Genomic DNA, 20,023 nt, shown 5'->3' on the forward strand with positions numbered 1-20,023 from the left:
AAAAGGTATTTTGTTTCCCTAATTCAGATCACTGGTTTGAGCATGTAAACCTGGAGACGTGGGAGGGATGAGTGCCACCTCTCTGGGTGAATGGAGGGTGGAAAGGATGCATTACTCACTTCAGATTGACCACATAGACAGCATGGAGTGGCTCTGGAATGAAGATCCCAATTTTGGGCAGAAAATTATTTCTGTATTTTTAAAAAAATAACCTTTTGTGCAAACTCCAAAATACTTGACTTAGAAAAATATACAAGGGTCATTCCTGGGATGATTGTATAGCCACTTCATTCCTTCATTCTTTGTAATCCAAACTCCTAACAAGTTTCCTATAATCCTTATCGTTCACTAGGACCAGATTATACTCCTCATCTGTGATCAGGGAGCTGTAGTCCAACGGAAGACGCTAGTGAGGGACAGCACAAAGATACTTGAACCACAGCTCTGTCTAAAAAGTCAGTCAGTGTGTCAGTGTTTCCAAGCGAAAATGTTTGGCTTTCACTCCCCAAATGTTAGTGTTTTGAACCTCAGAAACCAAAAAGAGGCACTCATTGAGCAGAGACCTCTTGCCTAGGTCTAATTCATCTGGAGCATTGACACCGTGAGCTTCCACTAGAGCTTTTCCTCCTGTGGTGATTTGCATGGACAGGAGTGTCTTCCTTTTAAACCAAATTCTGAAGATCCATCTGCCACTCTGCCCATGTCATTTGCTTCTCAGAACATGCATTTTGGATAGCAATTGGCATTCCCTGGTAAGTGAAGGTTGTGCTGATTGATTGGGCCACAGGGACCCAGCATTGCAAGTACTTGTTCAAACATCTCTGACTAACAGCTCAGTGTTTATCAAGCTCAGTGATGGCAAACCCATTTGGCTTCTGGTGCCAAACTTCTACAGAAAAGCACAATCACTTAATGGAGTCTAATTCAAATCACTGTTGGAGGGAAAATCTATGTGGGTGCCAATGTTGTTCATGTGGTCAGTGGGTTGTATTTTTACACAGATACTTCCTTGCTTTGTACTAGAAGACAGGTTGTTTCTCTCGCTCCACCATTTGTTACAACCCAGGAGTTACTTCACAGTGCTCAGGTTTAACTCATCATGTTTTAATATGTGACAAGGTCTGAATCAAAGATATAGAGTGCTCAAAGAGGCTTTAGAAGAAAGTCAACCAATTCAGGCTTTGGGTTTTCTTGGAGAGAGAATAAAACACAAAGTGTGACTCTAGCTTCCAGACAATCTGTTTAAGCAGACGTGAAAAATAAATGCAGCTTGAACTAAAAATGTGCTGAGGCCAATTCTTTGTTTATTTACCAAATTAGACTAATATGACTTGCCAAGAGATGAGGAGTCTGGCATTTAAATGGGAACTATGGCATTCTTGAAGCAGCTTGGGAAGATTCATCAAAAGCACATTGCTGCAGGGAAAACACAGTGCTGTAAACCTAAGCCTTGATGTCTTGTAAAAGCTTTGTGGCCTGTCCAGTGCAAGGTATTCTCAGAAGTATGGTGGTAGTCACGTTAACGAGGCATTATAAGGTTAAGCTCTTTTGTTCCACAGAAGCCATGTACTTGCTCCAACAGAAAATCAGCCAAAAGGTAGCAGTGAGTTCTTTTCTGCCAGGCCATCTGTATTTAGTAGTTAGGATTCCTCCATTCCTTGGAAATGTCCTCATTTATGGGGCATAGTGAGATTCTTTTTTGATGTTTCTTTCTCCTTTGGCCCTCAGAAAACCGTATTCCTGCCTGTCCTACACTGACCATCCCAACCAGTAGTATCTAGGGCTCTTCCAGTGATATAGAAGCTTTGGTTCAGGTACTCTCCAGCTTTGGGGGACCTAACGTCTTGGTCTTACAGTTTTTGGCTGTGGAATACCATGCAAAATACCACTAGAAAACTGTAGGCGACAGCATCTCTTCTAATTATATTTTGAAATAACTAGGGTGCTTTCTGTGAGCCTGAGAAGCCAAGAATCTACTTGTAACGGACAGGTGCTCTTAAGCAAATGTAAGTGGTCACAAATACCTCCTTGCAGAGCTCGGAGTCATAGTGGAAAGTAGTTGATGCTGGGATGCTCCTGAACATTCTGAACTTAAGAGACTCTGTTTAGATGCCTAAGAAACATGGAAAACTAAAATGAGGTGGAAAATAATTTTGGTTGAAGGGGACCACTGGAGGTTATTTAATTCAGCCTTCTGCTCAGAGAAGAGCTAACTTCAAATTAGGTGAGATTCGCTGGGGCCTTGTTCACTTCAAGTTTGAAAATCTCTAAGGGTAGAGACTGCCCCATCTCCCTGGGTGCAGTTACAGTGGATGCAGTAGTTAAATTTGGGGCCTGGGAGCTCTAACTGCTCCTGAACATCTTAGGAGCCATATTTGATAGTCTGACTGTATTCTTGGCCATGTATAAGTGCAAGAGTGTGTGCATACACTTGGATGAACAGTACTAATGGTGAGAAATGTGTCTCTGTTTAAGGTTCTATGATGAAATAGGAACACCCCTTCTCTCTGACATCCGTGTTGATTACCCTGAAGATAATGTGGAGCAAGTCACCCAGAACTTCTTCCCTAACTACTTCAATGGCTCTGAAATTGTAATAGCTGGCAAACTTATCAACCACACCTCAGATAGTCTCCATGTAGAGGTGACTGCTAGCAACTCCAAGAAGTACATCCTCCTCAAAACAGATGTGGCTATTGACCTGCCTAGCAGGAATGACATCAGAGGTGTCCCTGGCCTGGAAGATGGAAAAGGTGATAAAAATTACATTGAGAGGGCATGGAGTTACCTCACCATCAAGGAATTGCTCAAGTCTCGGCTGAAGAGTAATGACAATCGGGAAAAAGACTATTTGATGGAGAAAGCCAAGTCAATGGCCTTGACTTACAATTTTGTTACTCCCTTCACCGTTCTGAAGATGAAAGAGGCTGGGCTCCATTCAGAACCACCTCAAGAGGAGTTTGTCAGCCCTTCTACCGATGGCATTGGTGAAAAGTTGCAGAGCTTGCAGGGACATAAGGCACCACCAGGTACGACAGAAAAATAACCACGTGCTGGTACGAAATTTTTTCACATAGGTAATGTATCATGGCTGACTTTGGCAACAGGGATGATCTAGCCAACGAACTGAGAGGTGATAAGCAGAAAGCTGAGATTTTCATACTGATTTTGCTAACTGTGGGCTGGGTAACTAAGCAAACCTCTTAGGCACCTGACAAACCCTTGAAGCACTTACTGCTCTGTAGAAACAGTTGGAGAAAAATTGGTATTCTAAATGAAGCTTGAAGTAGCTGCAGGAATATGTCGCATGATCTTGCTAAATAATATTTTGGGAATATTATTATACTATGGCTTTTTCTGCTGCTCAATAAGTAATTGTAACAGCTTTCCTTTCCCACTTCTAGGTATACGCAGACAGGAAGATAAACAAAGAATTAGAATCTCCAAAACTTCAGGTCAGTGCCTGTTTTCATGCCTTTAATAATCCAAAATAATAATGGTCACTTTATGGAAACCTCGGTTGCATGCCACTGTGGTATAACCATCCTGATGGATCAACCAAAATCCTATTTACTAGATCTGCAGAGTAGGGAGGAAAATGAAAACAAAACCAAAATACAGAGAGGATCAGTAATGAGAAGTATGAGGAAACAGAGCAAGGCAGATGATCTACAGCACTTGATCCTCATGTTGGAGATCCTCATGTTCTGTAGATTAGGGGAGAACAGGAAGCATGTTCCCTCTGTACTAGTACTAGTCAAAAAAGTTTTATAAAGTAATGTTGCTGAGACAAAAAATGTTGAAGGAAGAAAAAAGAAAATTCTATAGTGATTTACTATTTTCCTGTTGGTTCTGCACCTCTACTTAATGTCCTTTTCATACAATAAACAGTGAAGAATAAGACCGGATTAAGAATTTAGAATTGAATCTCACTGGATAAGGTCAAATTTACCTTGAAAACTAGGGGTTTGGCTTGTCTTATAAATGACACCTACCTGGTGGTTGATGATAGGTCAAGTATTGTTGAAAAATAAAGATTGTGGGATTGTGTAATATCTGCTGTTGACTGCTCCAATCTGATATTTAGTGCCAGGAAGGTTCAGTGTGAGGTGTGCCGATGCAGCGGTTCTTGGTTAGAAGGTACATTTTTGTGTGCTGTGGGGGATATAGCCTGCCAACAAAGTACGGAGGAGTAAAAACACCTGCATGATAACTGCCATAAATCACTGAAATGATATTCCAGGAAGAAAATATGATTTTCACCTAGACTGCTTTGGGTTCTCAGTTTTCACTGAAAACCCAACCTCTTCTGTGAGAAAAAACAAAACAATCTGTGTGAAAAACAAAGCAAAACTTGGTGTTCCCTGGCAATTGCCATCCAGCCCTCTAAAAACAACAAACCAGGAGGTCTTAGAAAAAACAAGGACAAACACACATTGAAAAGCAGTTTTGTTACATTCTTGGACAGTGCAGTTCTGTGTAAGTCTCTCACATTTGTCTCTTTTCCTATGTCTTCTCAGCGGATGGAGACCCTCACTTTGTCATTGATTTTCCCTCCAGCAAGTTCTCTGTCTGCTTCAATATTGACGGAGAACCAGGGGACATTCTGCGACTGGTCTCTGATCATAAGGAATCTGGTGAGCAGCTAAGTAAAGCAGTTGCTTGTGGAGGAAAACTGAAGTTTAAGGCGAGCTCTGTAGCAATAAGGCTAAGCACCAAGGTGATTCATAGACAGGAAAGTGACAGGAGGTTAGAGAAAGTCTCTGTTCTGGATAGGCAATAGAAAATTGGTGCACACCAGTTTTCTGGCTCTGACCCCCTAGATTAGGAGGACGTGTAGACTGTTCACTAGCACTTATTCACCTCCAACTTTATCATAGCTTATTGGGTAAATTCACAGAAATCCTGAGCAAGAAGGAGACATGGCCACTGTTACATACACAATTCAGAAGAGTTTGTCAACAGAGCACACCCAGCCATAGGAAGAACTGGCATTGATATGTATCCAAACTTTTCCTTGTTCAGGTATTCATTGACTGGAATCAATTACATGCAAACAGCCAAGAGACCCACATTGCACCCTTTCAGTCCAGCTAGACTGGAGAGGTCAGTTCCTGATCCAGTATGGTCAGGGGGTTGCACTTGACCAGTGCTACAACAGCCACGGCTGAACGAAGAGCCACACAGGCATTTCGCAACCTGCATGTAGTGTTTGCATAAGCCATGAAGCCACCTCCCTGTGAGAGATTACTCAGGGGGATTCAGCTTTCTGGCGCAGAGAGAGTGGGTTTCTTTGATGGCACAACTTCATCAGCTCTCTAGTTACAAAGTCACAACATGCAAATAAAAGAACTGGACTCGCCAAAATGGCTCTGTTACTGGAACTTCACTCTTACAGTACTGTTCACTTCAGGACAGAGTGAAGTATCCCAACAAGCACTGAGGCTGTTTCAGTGAAGAGACTACCAAACTGGTTACCAAGCCATGACAGCCTTGAGAAAACACACACAACTCATGATCTGCTTTGCCCAAGCCAGTCTGATCCTCAGGGGCCTGAACTGTGGTCTGATCCGATCTGGAATTCCAAGCAGTGCAACTAATAAGCAGATTATGTTCTGAGCAGGGAAACAGTGGGAGGAAGGGGTGCCAAAACCAGCGACAATGCACAGACTTGTTTTACAAAGAAGATAAATAACCACACAATAAAGTTAGAAGGATTCTGTTTTGTGTGGCAGTGGTCTACCCTCCATGTTTCTGTGCTCATGCCTTAGTGAATAAGATCTAGCTCCTGGCAACATTTCCCTTAAACTTCTTTCACAGACTGTGTTTGTGCTACCGCTTGAACAATTTTGTGGCCGAAATGCAAAATGAGCTTGAGGAAAACAGACTCTGTAGCACTAGCAAGTTGAGTCTATGAAGACAGAAATGAGAGATCCCCCTGGGAATGTTGGGATATGGAAATAGTTCATCTCAGTGTTGATGGCTTGGGTCTAGCTTGGGTTAGCAACAAGTCTCCTCCTTTACTGTTACTGCCCAGAGGCTGTTCAGAGGCCTGTGGGAAATGAGACAGTGTCTTATTGGACAGCAAGTCACAAAACCTGTGAGAATGATTGGAAATCTTACTGTGAACATCTAGGCTTTATTTGACTCAGTGGGATCTGCACCGTAGACTACTCAAAAGTGGTTCTTTTGGGGCAAAACTGAGGGAAGTGGGAAAGGCAGCACTGGTGAAGCTTGAAATATCCCAATGGGAGTGCAGGGTTCAGGGTCCTTTTCTGCAGTGGCACAAAGAGAACCTGAATTTCTTACACTGCCACCTGAGGAGGTTCAACACCACCTCAGACTGTTGCAGGTCAGGCTGTTCCCTCTACTGAGGTCCTGCTCAGTCTTCAGTGTGTCAGCTAAGGTAGTAACCCTTACTTGGGGTGTCCCAGGCTAATTTGTTCCTTAGGCGGACATCAAACTGCAACTGTCTACTGCTCTTGAGATTCTTTGAGACAGGAGCATGCAGATACACCTAGGTCCTCTTACTAGAAGTTCAGTCCCTATGCCACTTGGTAATATGAGGAAAAGTAGGCCTGACAGTTTTCTTAGTCCTCCAAGATGTGATATATTTGCCTAGGTTTGAGTGATGCCTCAACAATTAGGTGGTCTAAGAAAATTATATCATGGTTGGTCAGGAAGATAAATATTTTTCTTATGTGGCTCAAAATCCCTGCAGATCGTTGTCTCGATCATAGATGGGTCTGAGGTTGAACAGAGCTTAGGAAATGGCTGTGCTGAGGAGCAGTTGATCCTATCCTGTAGTACTGTGTACACAACGTTAGGACTAATGGGGCTTGGGGCACCTGTCTCCAGGGAAGGCCAGTGTTTCTGAGCTTGGGTAAATTTAGGTGCTTTATATAAGGTAATAATTTTCTAACAGATTGATTATACTGTTTTGAATATTGGTAGGTGAAATAATTGAGCTTGAGATGGTGAATCTGCATGTCCTTGGTTACAAGGCTTGTATCTTTGAGACAATAGACCTGTTCTTGGTTCCAGCGTTCATGTATTGATTGTTTTCCTGCAAGGTGTAACTGTGAATGGGCAATTAATTGGAGCTCCTGCACCACCCAACGGCCACAAGAAGCATCGGACTTACTTCAGCACCATCACTATCCTCAGCAATAAGCCACAGAGATCTTATCTAGAGATCACACCCAAAAGAATCATCCTGGATGATGGGGAAAGACTTGTTCTGTCCTGTGATCGGAGTGCTGTCGTGAGAAGCAGTAGCCTCGAGGTTTCCATCTCTGCCAATTCCAACGTCACTGTGACAATACGAGACACAATCAGCTTTGTCATCCTCATCCACCATTACAAGAAGCCAGCCCCATACCAGAGGAATCACCTGGGGTTCTACATCTCCAACAGTAAAGGCCTCTCTTCTGACTCCCATGGGCTACTGGGTAGGTAACAGGTTCTCAGATTTAGAGCTGTAAACCAGACAAAAATGATCCTTCCAAACAGTTTCAAAGGACAGAGACAAGAAGTAATGAACAAGGCACGTTGGGATTAAGTTCCCAGGTGAGACTTTTAGATCCACTCTCAAACAACTTCTCTGCTGCTAGTATCCCCAACTACTCTCCCATCTTTTTCTTTATCAGCTAGTTCCCACTATCCTAGCTATGTGGCTGTGCCACATACATTTACATTCCAGCTCTTTTTATGATTTTTAATAGTTGTCATTAGAATACACATGCTTGATGATCCCAGTACAGAGACAGAAACCAAATACTCTGCAAGAACCCTGTGTAAGGCACTAGTAAGAGATTCTCTGACAGTAGTCCTAATTTAGAATAGCCCAGTGGCTAATGTGCTCTCAGGAGCACTGGAAAGTAGAGTTTGACTCTAGGCAGAGAGGACAGTCAGCTGGGGTTTTGCAGATTCTGAAAGAGCTCTAGTGACAGAGCTAGTGTATTGCCAGAGATCATTGGCTTAGCCTTTATGTACTGTACTTGCACATGTCCAGGGGGTCTGTTTTTGCAGGACTGAGCTGTTTACACCTAAGCCTGACTGAAATCAAGAAACTTTGGTACTTTTTGTGACCCCTTTCTTTCAAATGTGAAGTGAAAGAAGAGCCATCCCCACATTTTGAGAGCAACTATACTTTAGGTAGGCTCAGAGAATGACTAGATGGTTGGGTTCTTTCAGCCAAGGAGAAGCAGTGATGTTTGCGGCCATGTACAGGTGCAGAACTCTAAGACTGAAGCCATAGATCCTGTGATATTCAGGCACCTCCAGGTTAAGCAGGAGATGATCCATTAAGGAGTGGGTTTTGGATTCAGGCCACTTGCATGCACAAACCTCTAAACTCAAACTTAGGTTTGGCCTACAAGAAGGCAAGAGAAGAGAACTTGGAGCTTCAGGCCTAGATCTTCCTTCTGCTTGCCGATGATGGGCATTGTATGGGTTGTTATCCTCTAGTAACTGTGGCCCACAGAAGGGAACTTACTATTTGCAGCTTGGAAAGCTCTTTAGCTCAGGTAATGTATCTTGACAAGTGAAAAAAGAAACAGTTTTATTCTAATCTCTGTTTGTGAGATTTAGAAAAGAATTACAGAACCTAGATTCATCCTGCTGTTGCAGAGAAGCCATTTACAACCCCATACCCAAAGATCCTCAAAACATGGCCTATTAAAAAAACCAAAAACTTGTAAAACAGGCACAAAACAGCCAGTCATGGATGCTATTTTATCTTACCTTGCAGGTCAGTTCTTGAACCATGAAGTTAAACTTCTTCAGGAATCTCTAAACACAAGTCATCAGCAGGTTGGTCAGAATCAAACTGAAGCATTAAAGCCAAACTCTACAAATACCCTGAAAGTGAAGGGACGGCTCGTTCCTGTTGTGTGGAAGCAGAGGAGGATCTACAATGGCCAGCAGGAAGTTGACTGCTGGTTTGCCAAAAACAATGCGGACAAACTGATCGATGGGAGCTACAAAGACTATTTGGCTTCTCATCCTTTTGACACAGGAACTACCTTTGGGACAATTAACAGCCTTTAAGACCAATCACAGCAATGCATTGCAGCAGCATGTGTGACAGCGGTTCCCTTCTGAAGCCTCTAGAATTAGGCAACTTATGAATATTTCTTTACTTTTTGGTGCCAAAGAAACCAAGGCTTTTTGCCCTTGGAAATCAGCTGTCTCTCTCTCATGCTAGATGAACATTGTTCATCAAATTCCTAAAGACAAAAAGGTTGGGGGAAAGGGTTGAGGACATGGTTAAAAGCATGGTTGGTGCTTTCCCAGTAGGAAGGGAGGGATAAGTGGGCCAGCACTCATATTGAACAGTGTAGAGAGCTGCTGGCCTCAAAATAAACCCATGCAGGGATCTGTGCAATACCCCCAGGGGCTGGTGAGTCAGCTGGTTGGTAAGAGGCACAGATCATACAGCATAGTGCCTATCTAGAAACAACCTTGGGTGATACGCTTTGCAAAGAAGTGACTTGGAGCACCTGCTCCAACCCTAGTCTCTGGGGAAAGAAAAGAGAGAGAGAGGAGAGGTGGGTGGATATTAATCTGCAGTGACCCATTAGCATCAAAGAGATAACAAAGAAATCAGAACCTTAAATCAACAGGCCACAAGTGGGTATTGCTTTCTCGGTTATTGTGATGAGGCCTGGATTTACCACTAAACACGACGTTCCCGGCACCACTACGGACCCTTGAAACAGTGCTGAAAACCTTCATGTGGTTTATTGCTGTCTCAGTGCACACAGGCTGTATGCTTGAAAGCACCTCTGGTTTTCAGCAGCAGGAGTGGTGCAGGCTCCCATTCCATGAAGCATCTCATTTAAATAACATTGCAGGTTTAGTGACTTCTTGAGTCTTGACTCCCTTAGAGAGAAACAGTTCCACTGTGAGCTTCCAACAGACCTGCCACCTCCTTGAGCAGAGCATCACTTCTGCTTAGCAGAGACTTAAATCCCCTAAAGGATGAAGAAGCAACACCCATGATAGCTTATGACCCTAAAAAGCAGCCTCTTGAGTTTAGACACTTCTAGCTGCTTTTCTGATCAGGGAGGAAGTCTTTGTTTACTCCAAATTGTCAAAAAATTTTCATCCCAATTTCGCCTGGCTCATTCTCCTTCCTTACACTGCAGGAATTTATATACAGCAGGAATTTGGCAGCAGGAGGTTACAGAAGGGTCCACCAGCCACCCCCACTGCAGGTGGTGCGGCTCTGCAAAGAAACCTCTGAAACCCAAACTGCAAGGCTGTCGTCTATTTTAAAGTGAGGCAGCACTAAATAATGCTATAGATCAGCCACAGACGAGTTTGCTTAGTAGAGAACTTGGCCAGGGAAGTTTTTGATAACCACAAAGACATTTACATGGTAAGGCCAAATTGAGCTCATGTATACTCTGCCTCTCCAGAACTGAAAGGAAGGAGGGTGGGTGTGGAAGCACCTCCAGGAGCTAAATGATATCCATGTGTTAGGATAAAACAGAGTTGCCAGAGACCTACAGAAATATGTTCAGTCTCGACTGATTTTTTGCATATTTAACAGTTAAATCATTGTTTTACATTGTAAAACTGTAGCAGCTCCAGCTGCTGGGGGTGGGGTGGTGATTCTCCAGTTGCTTGATCATCTAGTTCGTACTGCTAGCACTGTGGTAGCAGAGCAGGTAACACACATGGTTGCTTATTCATACTGTGTGTTGTGGGGAAGAGGAAATCAGCCAAAAGCAACCAGCTAGATTTAACTGCATGCTGGAAGATCCTTACAGAGAGCCCAGTTAGTGTAAAACTCATGCCAAGGCTTTTGCTTTGGAACAAAACACCAAGTTACTGCTTTGGGCCCAGCTATCTTGAGAAATAGCTTTCATGCAAGGGAGAACTGAAAGCAAGACCTTCACTCAGCACAGTCCTGAGCAAGTAATAACCAAAAAGGTTAATGCTCTGCAACGTCCTTGTGGGCCAGAAATGTGATGAGAAAGGGTATCTGTGAAGTTCACTTTTCTACCCAAGAAGACAGTGGGAAGATCACTCAGCCTATTTCCAAACAGCCTCCCATTTCACTAGCACAGGGTAAACAGGATAGTGGCAGTGAAATTCTAGACAGTCCAGGGTTTGGCAGGTGTCGTTTTTATACTGTCCTTACTGAAAAGAGATTTCTTTGAAATCTCCACTCTCCTCCCACGTTTTGGTATTCAAGTGTATTGCTACGAGGAGAGATTGGCTTAGGCTCTCCTCTCATCTCTCCTGTATATAGATATGTGTGTGTATATATATATATATACACACACACACACACATATATTGCTAATGCTTCAGGTGCATCATCACTTCTCTTCCTCCTCCTCCTTCAGCCAAGGAAAACTACTTCTTTCAGGGCATGAAGAGAACAGTGATCAAGTCCAACTTCCCAGCCATATGAAGCACCTGAAGCAATATACTCAAGTTCTCGTTAAGGCTCCAGTTATCCATTTCACAATAAATATTTTACAGTGAACACTGCAGTGAAGCTTTCATTTGGCAAAGATAAAACGAGCTTTGAAGCTAAGGTTATGTATGTTTTATGCTGCTGAACAAGCTTATGTTACCAGATGGCTGGAAGAACCACTCACAAGTTAGTTAACAGTAGGTTGGGAAGCAAAGTAATTTCAGTGGAAAATTAAACGTCAGTGATGTTCTCTAGCCTCTGTACACTTGGAAGGAAGCAAGAAGTGTGTTAGGTGAACAGACCCTAGGGTTCTACCCCACATTAAACTGAGAATTTAACCATGTAGAGAAGACTGATCCAGCCTTTAAACACAGTAGCACAGGACACGGGAAACCAGAGTTCGTGCTCCTGCTGCCCCAAGAGCAGTAAGAGCAAAGGCAGGTCATGGACTGTGAACTCCAGCTTTCCCCATCTATAAACGGGGCATCACAACACTTCCCTCTCTCTGAAGGAGAACGTTTCCAGGCCTGGTCCTCATAGCCCTTTGTTGCAGCACAGATTGCTCCCAGGAAGCATGCTGCAACAACTGCACATACAGGCACGCATTTGTTCTTGTCTCCAAGAGGGTCACAGGCCACTTGCTTTGCAGTTAAAGTTAACGGTTAAAGATTGTTAGCTGCTCAGACAGCTCAGGAATGAGGGCTGAGCAATCACTTGGGAGTTCAATGGAAACAATTGCACACCACCGTTTCAGACTGGGGGACAGGACTCCTGAATCGAGGGTTGCTGAAGCAGCACTGGCTACACAAAGCTAGGGAAGGACAACCTTCCCCAACATCACAGTATTTCCTCTTGTGAGCCTCCTCAGCCAGCCTCTACCAAGGGCTAAGATGAAGATTGCATCACCCACCTTCCATTCTAGAACAAGGGCTTTGCTTTGGCTGACTTTGCACTTTTCACATACTGCAGCATTGCACTGTACAGCCCTGTAGCAAGAACAAAACCCAAAATACCAGTACATCTCAAAACAGGGAGCAAGTTTCTAACAAAGCAGCTGTCTTAATCTATTTTCAATCAAGACAACAGCATAAGAGTTGTTCCAGCCCTTACAAGTGCAGAACTCTGACAGACAAGCAAAAGTCCCATTGTGAAACTGGTTTCACTAGGCAATATAAATAATGTATTCAGAGCTGTGTGCCATGTGTTCCAAAAGCCATTTGATGTGCCACCACAAGTAGGGTTTTGACCTTTCATTAAGTAACTAAGAAACAAAAAAAGGACATCATTTCCAGAAATACAGTAGAAGGCTGTGCAGCTGCAAGCGTAGCCAAGCGTGTCTAGTTCACTAAGGGGCATGCAAGACTTTGATTTGCATCTAATGCTTCTAAACTACTTTGAAGTTAAGAAAGAAAGTGAACACCCCTCCCCCTTCAACTTCACATGCTCACAGCTCAGCTTTTAGAAGCCTAGATCTGCCTAATTTAGCAAATCCAAATCCTTTCTTTTCTACTTCTTAATAAGGAGTGTTTTCTTGTGAAAATACAAGGGAGGGAAGGAAGGAAGGAAAATAAAATATAATTCCCACCCAACACTTCTGAGGACTGTCTCACAATAAGCAAAGCTTGTCTATGGCTCAGCCAGGTCTGTTGGTTCAGTTTAGTGAATCCTGGATCAGGCCCTGCTCTGAGGACTTGTCACTATTTGGACTCTGGGTCTCATCACAGCTGTGTATCTGCACCCAGCCTGGGAGCACATTACGCAGCTGCTCTGTGCTCAGTCTCTCCCTCTCTCCCCCCAGGAGAGCTGCAAAGTGTTTTGCATTTTTGTGTGTTTATAGATGAATAGAGTATGTTAACAAAGGAGCAAGGGCAAAGCCCTCCACCTCACACTTGGAGCAAAAGGTGTCAGACCTGGGATGACCCAGGGGTCTTCTCCTGCAGCAGTCCTACCTGAGGCCACTCCTTTACCCCCCAAAGATCAGGGCTGGTTAATGGGGCTCCAATTGACTCTTCAGCTCTAGCTTTTGAATCAAGTCCTGCAGAGATTTTATCTGTTTATTTTAAACTAAGTAAAAGGAAAGAGTCAGCTTCTAGCTCCCAGTAAACACTGACCTGTAAGGTGGCAACTGGGATCAATCTCCAAGTCTGTTCTGGTCTGGAGTCCAGCACAGGTTGGTGCTGCAGCACCAGGTCTTTGTACTGAAGTGGCTTATACAGCCCACCTACAGAAACTGAGCACTGTGGCTCGGCTCTTCTTCTGTAGGTTGACTAGGGCAGCCTTGCTGCAGAGAGACAACCTGCCTGGGGAGGAACTGGTCAGGAAAGATTTCAACAGATCCCCTTCCTCCCCTTTCCAGCATTAGGGTTTTGTAAAATACTAAGCAGATGAAGGCACTTCATTTATGAAGCAGGTTTAGATCAAGTATTTATTGCATTCCTTATAAAACAGTAAAAAGGATCAGATCCACCGAGACAATCTTCCCAATTCAAGATATTTAAATACATATTGCAAACCAATTAGAGTATTGTGCATATAAAAGTGTCACAGTTCAGGTAGTACAGGATAGATATTTTTCTTTTCCATTAAAAAAAAAAAGCAGACAATCTTTTGATTTCAGTCTCTAGCCCTGACAAAAAAGTTACACCCAGCTGGCCAGCCAGAGGAAGTACATATCCGTATCCCTAACCTCAACGTGCCTGCATGTGTACAGGTTAGGGTCAGACAGGCAAAGCAGATACTGCTCAAGCCTGTACAGGGTGTACAGATACCATCCAAAGAGACAGCTGCAGAAGGATAGGTCTAGATGCAGCAGGCAAAAGGACCTCTGCAGATCTATAGGGATCAACTGGCATTCCCCACGCTGCCCTCCCTCAGCCAGCTCAAGGGTCACAGTGCTATTTGCCTTCCTCCACATCCCTTGTCTCAGTGTTGTCAGATGACCACTTGATAGCTTGGTTGCTTCATCTTCTGGCTCATTCCCTGGAGTCCTGAAATATCCTGGTCGCTTTCCGACTGATCAAAATCCATGTCTGGAGAGAGTAACACCTAGAAAGGAGAACAGACATGCTGATGGAGTGGAAGTTCTCAGTTCTTCTTGATACTGCTTGCTGAAGGGGTCAGGCACCCCTAGAGGGGTCCTGCTGCAAGATCTAATTCTATAAGATGGGCAGGGCCTCAATGTCATCTTGACCATTTCTCCAATAACAGCCAGATTTGGGCACAGACACCATGACAATCTGGTGTCTCAACCCCCCACTTTGAGAGCAGAACAGGCAGTTAAAAGCTCTGGCTCACCATGGGAGAGGGCTCACACAGACAGGCATGCTCAGACCAGGCTGCAGCCTCAGTGGAGACATACAGGAACTAGGCCACATGTTTTGTGAACAGCTGTACCAAACATAGACCTTTCCCTAGGCCCCCAGCTGCTTGCTGTCTCCAGAGCTCAGTCAGAAGAGCAAGCAGAGCTACATGGTTAGCTCCAGCCATGGCCAGTGAGCTCAGGAGGGGCATCCCAGCTTGGTAGCATCCTATTTCTGCCTGGCACAGCAGCTCCTGGCTCAGTCAGAGTTGTGGGAACCAAAACAGAGCACTGACACCTCTCACCAGTACCTCTCCAGGTAAGAAAGCCCGCAGCTTTGCTGCATGATCAGAAGGCTGCCCATTGCCTCCACGAACACCTACGCTCTCGGCAGCTAACTCCAGACTTGAAGCTACCAACAGGCTGTTTTGAGCTAACAGGCTGCCACCGGCCTGGAGCGTTTGCACGATGCAGATGGAGCCACGCGTGGGGCATCCTCCAGCCACATCATCTGGAAGAGGAAAAAGGCTGGATTTTACTTGGGCTATGGCTGCACTGACTGTAGAAGAGCTGAAACCCAATGACAGCCAGCAGACTGGATGGACGAGCGGTTTGCACAGGTAATATTCACGGCCTGAAAGATTGTCTGCTCAACCCCATCTCCTTACCTCAAACACTCAGCTTTGGGCAAGAGCAGCCCTGCTGCCATTACCCCTAACAGTAGCTACCTCTAAGCACAGCTGAAGTGCAGCCAGCCCCTGTGCTCAGGATCTCAGCTGAATCACAGGATTTCTGGTGAACACTCATCATCCACATCAGAATCCTGGCCAGGTCTTGGCACCTCAGCCTGCAGCTCCACAGAGGGGCACAAGCCTAACAGCACAGTCAAGGGTCCCAGTTCTCCCTCCCTAGATGAGCAACAACAGCAGCCCTTGCCTCTTCTTCCACTTGCCCACCACAGAACCCAAATAGCATCATTATCTCGTGGCTGATGGAGGGACAAGGGGCAGGTACCACAACCACCCCCCAAAAACCTGGCTTCCTCCAGCAAGGCAGTGTAGACCTCCCACCCAAACATCAGCCCCATCTGACCCCACTTTGCTCCAAAGACTGAACCAATGCACTACACAGCCTCCCTGTGCCTGACTCACAGCAACATTTCAGCTCAAAGGCACAAGTCAAGGGCTTTCAGTCCAGTGCATTCACATGCGGAGTGTCCCCAACAGCTCAACCAGCCCCAGAACTCAGTATTCCTTGGGAAAAAACCTGGAGCATGAGGGAAGTTAGTCTTCTCTGTGGCCATCTCCACGCACGGTTGTGAATTAACGTGCCCTCCACTTGCTAAGGCTTAGGCAGCACCACAGGGCCAGTCACCACAGCAACAAAACTACTAAACAGGAAAAACAAACTCCAATGAGTCAATGACTTCAAAGGAGCAGAAGAGCTGCAGGGGAAGATTTCCTCCCCACCCTCACACACACTCCGGCCTCCCCATCTGATGTTTTTATCTTCACAGCAGCACGTCAGATACTCTAAGGATAGCAGTAGATCAGATTAAGCTCTCTTGCCGCACCCCCCGCCACCCCCCCCTTGGTCTCAAGGAATGTTTTTTGGTTCAAGACACACACTGGAAAGTTTCCATCTCTTCCAAGTGAAGATTTCCTCTATTTATCATATTAATATTGTGATGTTGAACCTGAAAAAATGCGCGGGTAATTAGTCACAGCATTATAAACTCACTGAACTCTGACAGGCTGCAACAGGCTAGTTTTGGGACTTAAAGAACTAGTCATTTTGGTGGGTTTCACCTGCAAAATCAAATCCCCTTGCAGCCAAGCGTGGATGACTGAGCAGGCACTGAGCATTGCACATCCAGACCTATTCAGGTTGCTACCTGCCCACCATACAGCTTGTACGAAGCTGCTCAAGCCAACAGTACCCCCAGTAACCTTTCCACAATTCACCAGGGAGCTTCATCACAAGACAGCACCTCATCACTATGACAGTCATGGGACGTACCCCCAGATATGGTCTTCAAGCCCAACTCCATCTTAGGAGTTTTCAGCACAACTTGGACAAGGCACTTCCCTTGCAGATGTAACCAGGTCAGGATCACAGCAGGTTAGTGGCACAGCTGGGAATGGGCCAGTTTCTCAGTCCCAGGACAATGTGCTACTGTCTCACTCAGCAGTCCTCAAATACTTCACGCATTCCTCTCCACACCAGGAGGTCAGCAGCTGGCAAAACAATATGGGTCACGCTACCAAAACAGAGCTGCCCATGTGCTCTGCCTACCCCTCCTGTCTGAAAGAAGGGGCTACCTACTGGTTTGGTACTCCATCCAAGCAGATCTTCTAGATAACCAGGCCACCTCAGTGGCAGGGGAACAGAATGCACAGACATGGGAACTGTGGCACAGGCTGTAAAACAAAGCGGCTCCAGGGTGTTTCCCACTAGCTATGGAAACCCATTTGCCTAAAGCTCCACCAGCCTGGCGTAGAGGTAGGAACCATCCCACCATCCTCCTGCATCTAAGTATAGATGAGTTGCCAGGAGTCAGTAGGACTGGCAGGTGGGACAGTTTCCTTCCAGAGGCACCTTTATTCCCACCTTCATATAGCTTCCCTGTAAGAACCAGGCACCTGGAGTTTACCCCAAGCTTGAGCTATTAAAAAAAAAATAATCAGCTCAGCTAAGCAATAAGCAAATCAAACTTGCTCTTGGAGTATTGCTCAGTACTCAAAAGCAAGCAGCATAGGCATTGGCATTCATCAGCATCCTCAGTCGAGTCAATGCCAGAAGTCACAGCTCCTATGAAGGGAATTAGGATAGGTGCTGACCAAAGGCAGGTCCCCACATAGGGTGAAACTAGAGGCTAGTTTAAGGTTGAGAGGAAAGCTAATACACTAATAGTTCTTACAGGTACCACTAGTATTAGACCAAATTTTGCTTTAAGGCTTATCTCTGAAAATGTAAGCCTTCAGAAAAGGAACAGAAACTCACTCAACTCCCTTGGGGAAAAAATAAAAACCACACCAACAAAACAAAAACACCCACAAGCTCAAAAAAGATCAAATAAAACATTATTAAAACAGACTTATTTTTCTGAGTAGAGGAAACAAAGAAATCACCGATTAGATCTAAAGTTTATTGACACTTGCAAGGGCAAGGGAAGAGCGACTCGGGTCAAGGGCAGGATGCACACAAAGTAGAAATAAGGGCCACACAGGTGAACACATTTCCCCAGCCCAAACAGCAGTGGACTCAAACTGGCACTCCTAAGAGATCTTTTTGTATCCCACAAAAAAAAAAGCTGCATGAACATTTACCAAGGTGGGGCACAAGTCTGAAACAAAAGAAAGCTTAAGACTGATTTGGAAGGAAGGGCAAAATTCTCTCAGCCATAAGACAAAGTATATCCCTTTCAGGGTTTCAGCGTAAAAACATACAGCATTTGCTGCATTATAAGTGAAAGCCCATAATCACATCTGTGGCTCCCCAGAAGAGCCTTAAAGCCCTCAAGGGGCTGCCAGTTCTTTGGGCTGCACTGCAGCCACAGAGTCAGTAAGTGACACCAGACACAGGACTGCTGGGTGCTGGGCTGCTTCTCCACACCCAGCTGGTTTACCAAACCGAGGACCAAACTGAGTGCTCCTGCCATCCCTATAGAAAATACTGAGTGTGGGTTTTGAACAGGTTAATTTCAGCCCCCTCTTCCCATTTGCCTTCCTCTCTCTCCCCCTCCTTTTCCAAACACAAACTGCTAGTTCGAGGAAGAATAATGACACTATAGGCCAGATAGACAGAGGGTTGAAATTCAAGAAGGCAGCATGATGGGGAGTTGTTGGCGCCTGCTGCTAGACAGCTCTGATGAACCCTGATAAACCATGGGACACATTAGCCTCTGCCAGCTCGGCCCTGTACAGAGACACTTCTCAGCCCCCCTTCCTCCTCTCCGCTGGGCAGTGGGGAAGAGAAGAAATTTCCCCAATTGAAAGGTTATTAGCAGCAACAAGCCCAGCAAACACTCATTTTCTGCTTTCAAGCCTAAATTCGAATCAATCCAGCTGTAGGGCTCAGTTGGCCAACATTATCTTTAATTCATAGCCTAAGAAGCTGACACATGAAGCAGGAGCCAACAGCTACACCTCAAGGCCCAGTGCCAAGAAATAGAGTTGGGAAAGCAGGTCACCCACTTCTGTATTTTTTCATCAGCTTCCTTCTCTGCCCAAACTATTTGTTGGGCCAGAGGCACAGGAACACATATGAGCCGAAAGGAGGCAGTCCGTGTAGACCGTTCCAGGTAGAAACTGGTCCCCTTGGTAGTTCCACTGCAGTGATGGATCAGAGGGTTTCAAGATGGACAGATGACCTGCACATTGAAGATCTCGGCAAAAATTCATCTGAGAAAAGTAGTCAAGTACTTGGAAGATGGGAGAAGCCTTTGACAGCAAGAGTCAGACTGTGGGAGTTGTGTCTACTACTTGAAACAACCTGTCAAGGTTGAGCTGCCACAAGAGTCTTTCCTACCTTCTTCAGATTAACAGGTATCTTCCCTTCAGGTTATCCAAAACTGAGCTAGAGGCCACAGAACACATGCACCCCCCTTCAGTGGAGCAAGGCAGAGGGCCAGTAGCCGCAACACCATCTGTGAATCTGTGGCAGCCACCACAACTATAGGACAAGGTGCTGCAAGTTCAACCTGCTTTCCAGCCTTTGGAACCTAGTGTCTCAACTAGAGATGTCACCCCCTTACCCTTGCTTCTGAGCTGGTGTAATTTTAACTGATCTTAAACCTTTGGGAACACACCAGCACATCCAGTCAGTAAGACAGATCTTCACCACCACCTTCACATTTTGAGCAGACCTCCAGCCTAGCCCTTCTAAGGAGGTAACCACTTTTGAACATTGGCCACCACCGAGAAACCAGGACTCTACCACAACCAGGACAAACTCATGCTCAGAGTTAATCCACCTTCACATCCCAGCTATGAGTTCTTAGTTCCAGCGCACAACCATCAAGACATACCAGTATGACCCAGCAGTAGACCACTTCTACCTCCTCTCTCCAAAACAAAGGATTTCTCAAGGATGCCCCCACCACACACACTGCTCAGGAAGCTCCCCGAGGCACGCTGTTCGCGTGTTTCTAGTGACCTTGCCAAAGTACAACTGTTTATCTGGAAGCAGGGCCAGGAGTGACTCACTAGTCTCAGCAGCTGCTCACATCTGCCTGCCCTCCCTGCCAGAGGGAGGGTTCCTCCAGCGTTGCATCCTCACAAGCAGCAGCC

At 45.2% G+C, this 20,023-nt stretch overlaps 2 protein-coding genes across 3 annotated transcripts in view; one reads left to right on the forward strand and one right to left on the reverse strand.

Annotated features, from left to right (window-relative positions):
- Nucleotides 1–11,503, forward strand: part of ITIH5 (inter-alpha-trypsin inhibitor heavy chain 5) — a 49,698-nt gene extending 38,195 nt beyond the window's left edge. Inside the window, exons 10-14 of the mRNA XM_056340210.1 lie at nucleotides 2,476–3,029; nucleotides 3,405–3,455; nucleotides 4,521–4,637; nucleotides 7,074–7,451; nucleotides 8,753–11,503. Of these exons, the coding sequence (XP_056196185.1) occupies nucleotides 2,476–3,029; nucleotides 3,405–3,455; nucleotides 4,521–4,637; nucleotides 7,074–7,451; nucleotides 8,753–9,051 (1,399 nt within the window). The 3' untranslated portion in view covers nucleotides 9,052–11,503. The remainder of the gene's footprint in view (nucleotides 1–2,475; nucleotides 3,030–3,404; nucleotides 3,456–4,520; nucleotides 4,638–7,073; nucleotides 7,452–8,752) is intronic.
- A 2,338-nt stretch (nucleotides 11,504–13,841) lies between these two features.
- LOC130149933 (store-operated calcium entry regulator STIMATE-like) overlaps nucleotides 13,842–20,023 on the reverse strand; it is a 35,391-nt gene continuing 29,209 nt past the window's right edge. The window contains exons 8-9 of one of the 2 annotated variants that reach the window (XR_008822065.1): nucleotides 15,116–15,243; nucleotides 13,842–14,479 (exon numbers count right to left, since the gene is read on the reverse strand). Coding sequence is in view for 1 of the 2 variants with exons in the window: in XM_056340218.1 (XP_056196193.1) it covers nucleotides 14,366–14,479 (114 nt within the window). In the remaining variant the exon portion in view is untranslated. The remainder of the gene's footprint in view (nucleotides 14,480–15,115; nucleotides 15,244–20,023) is intronic. The other variant, XM_056340218.1, reaches the window with a different exon arrangement.

The sequence above is a fragment of the Falco biarmicus genome, chromosome 5 (genome assembly GCF_023638135.1).
Source record: "Falco biarmicus isolate bFalBia1 chromosome 5, bFalBia1.pri, whole genome shotgun sequence".
NCBI classification, from domain to species: Eukaryota; Metazoa; Chordata; class Aves; order Falconiformes; family Falconidae; genus Falco; species Falco biarmicus.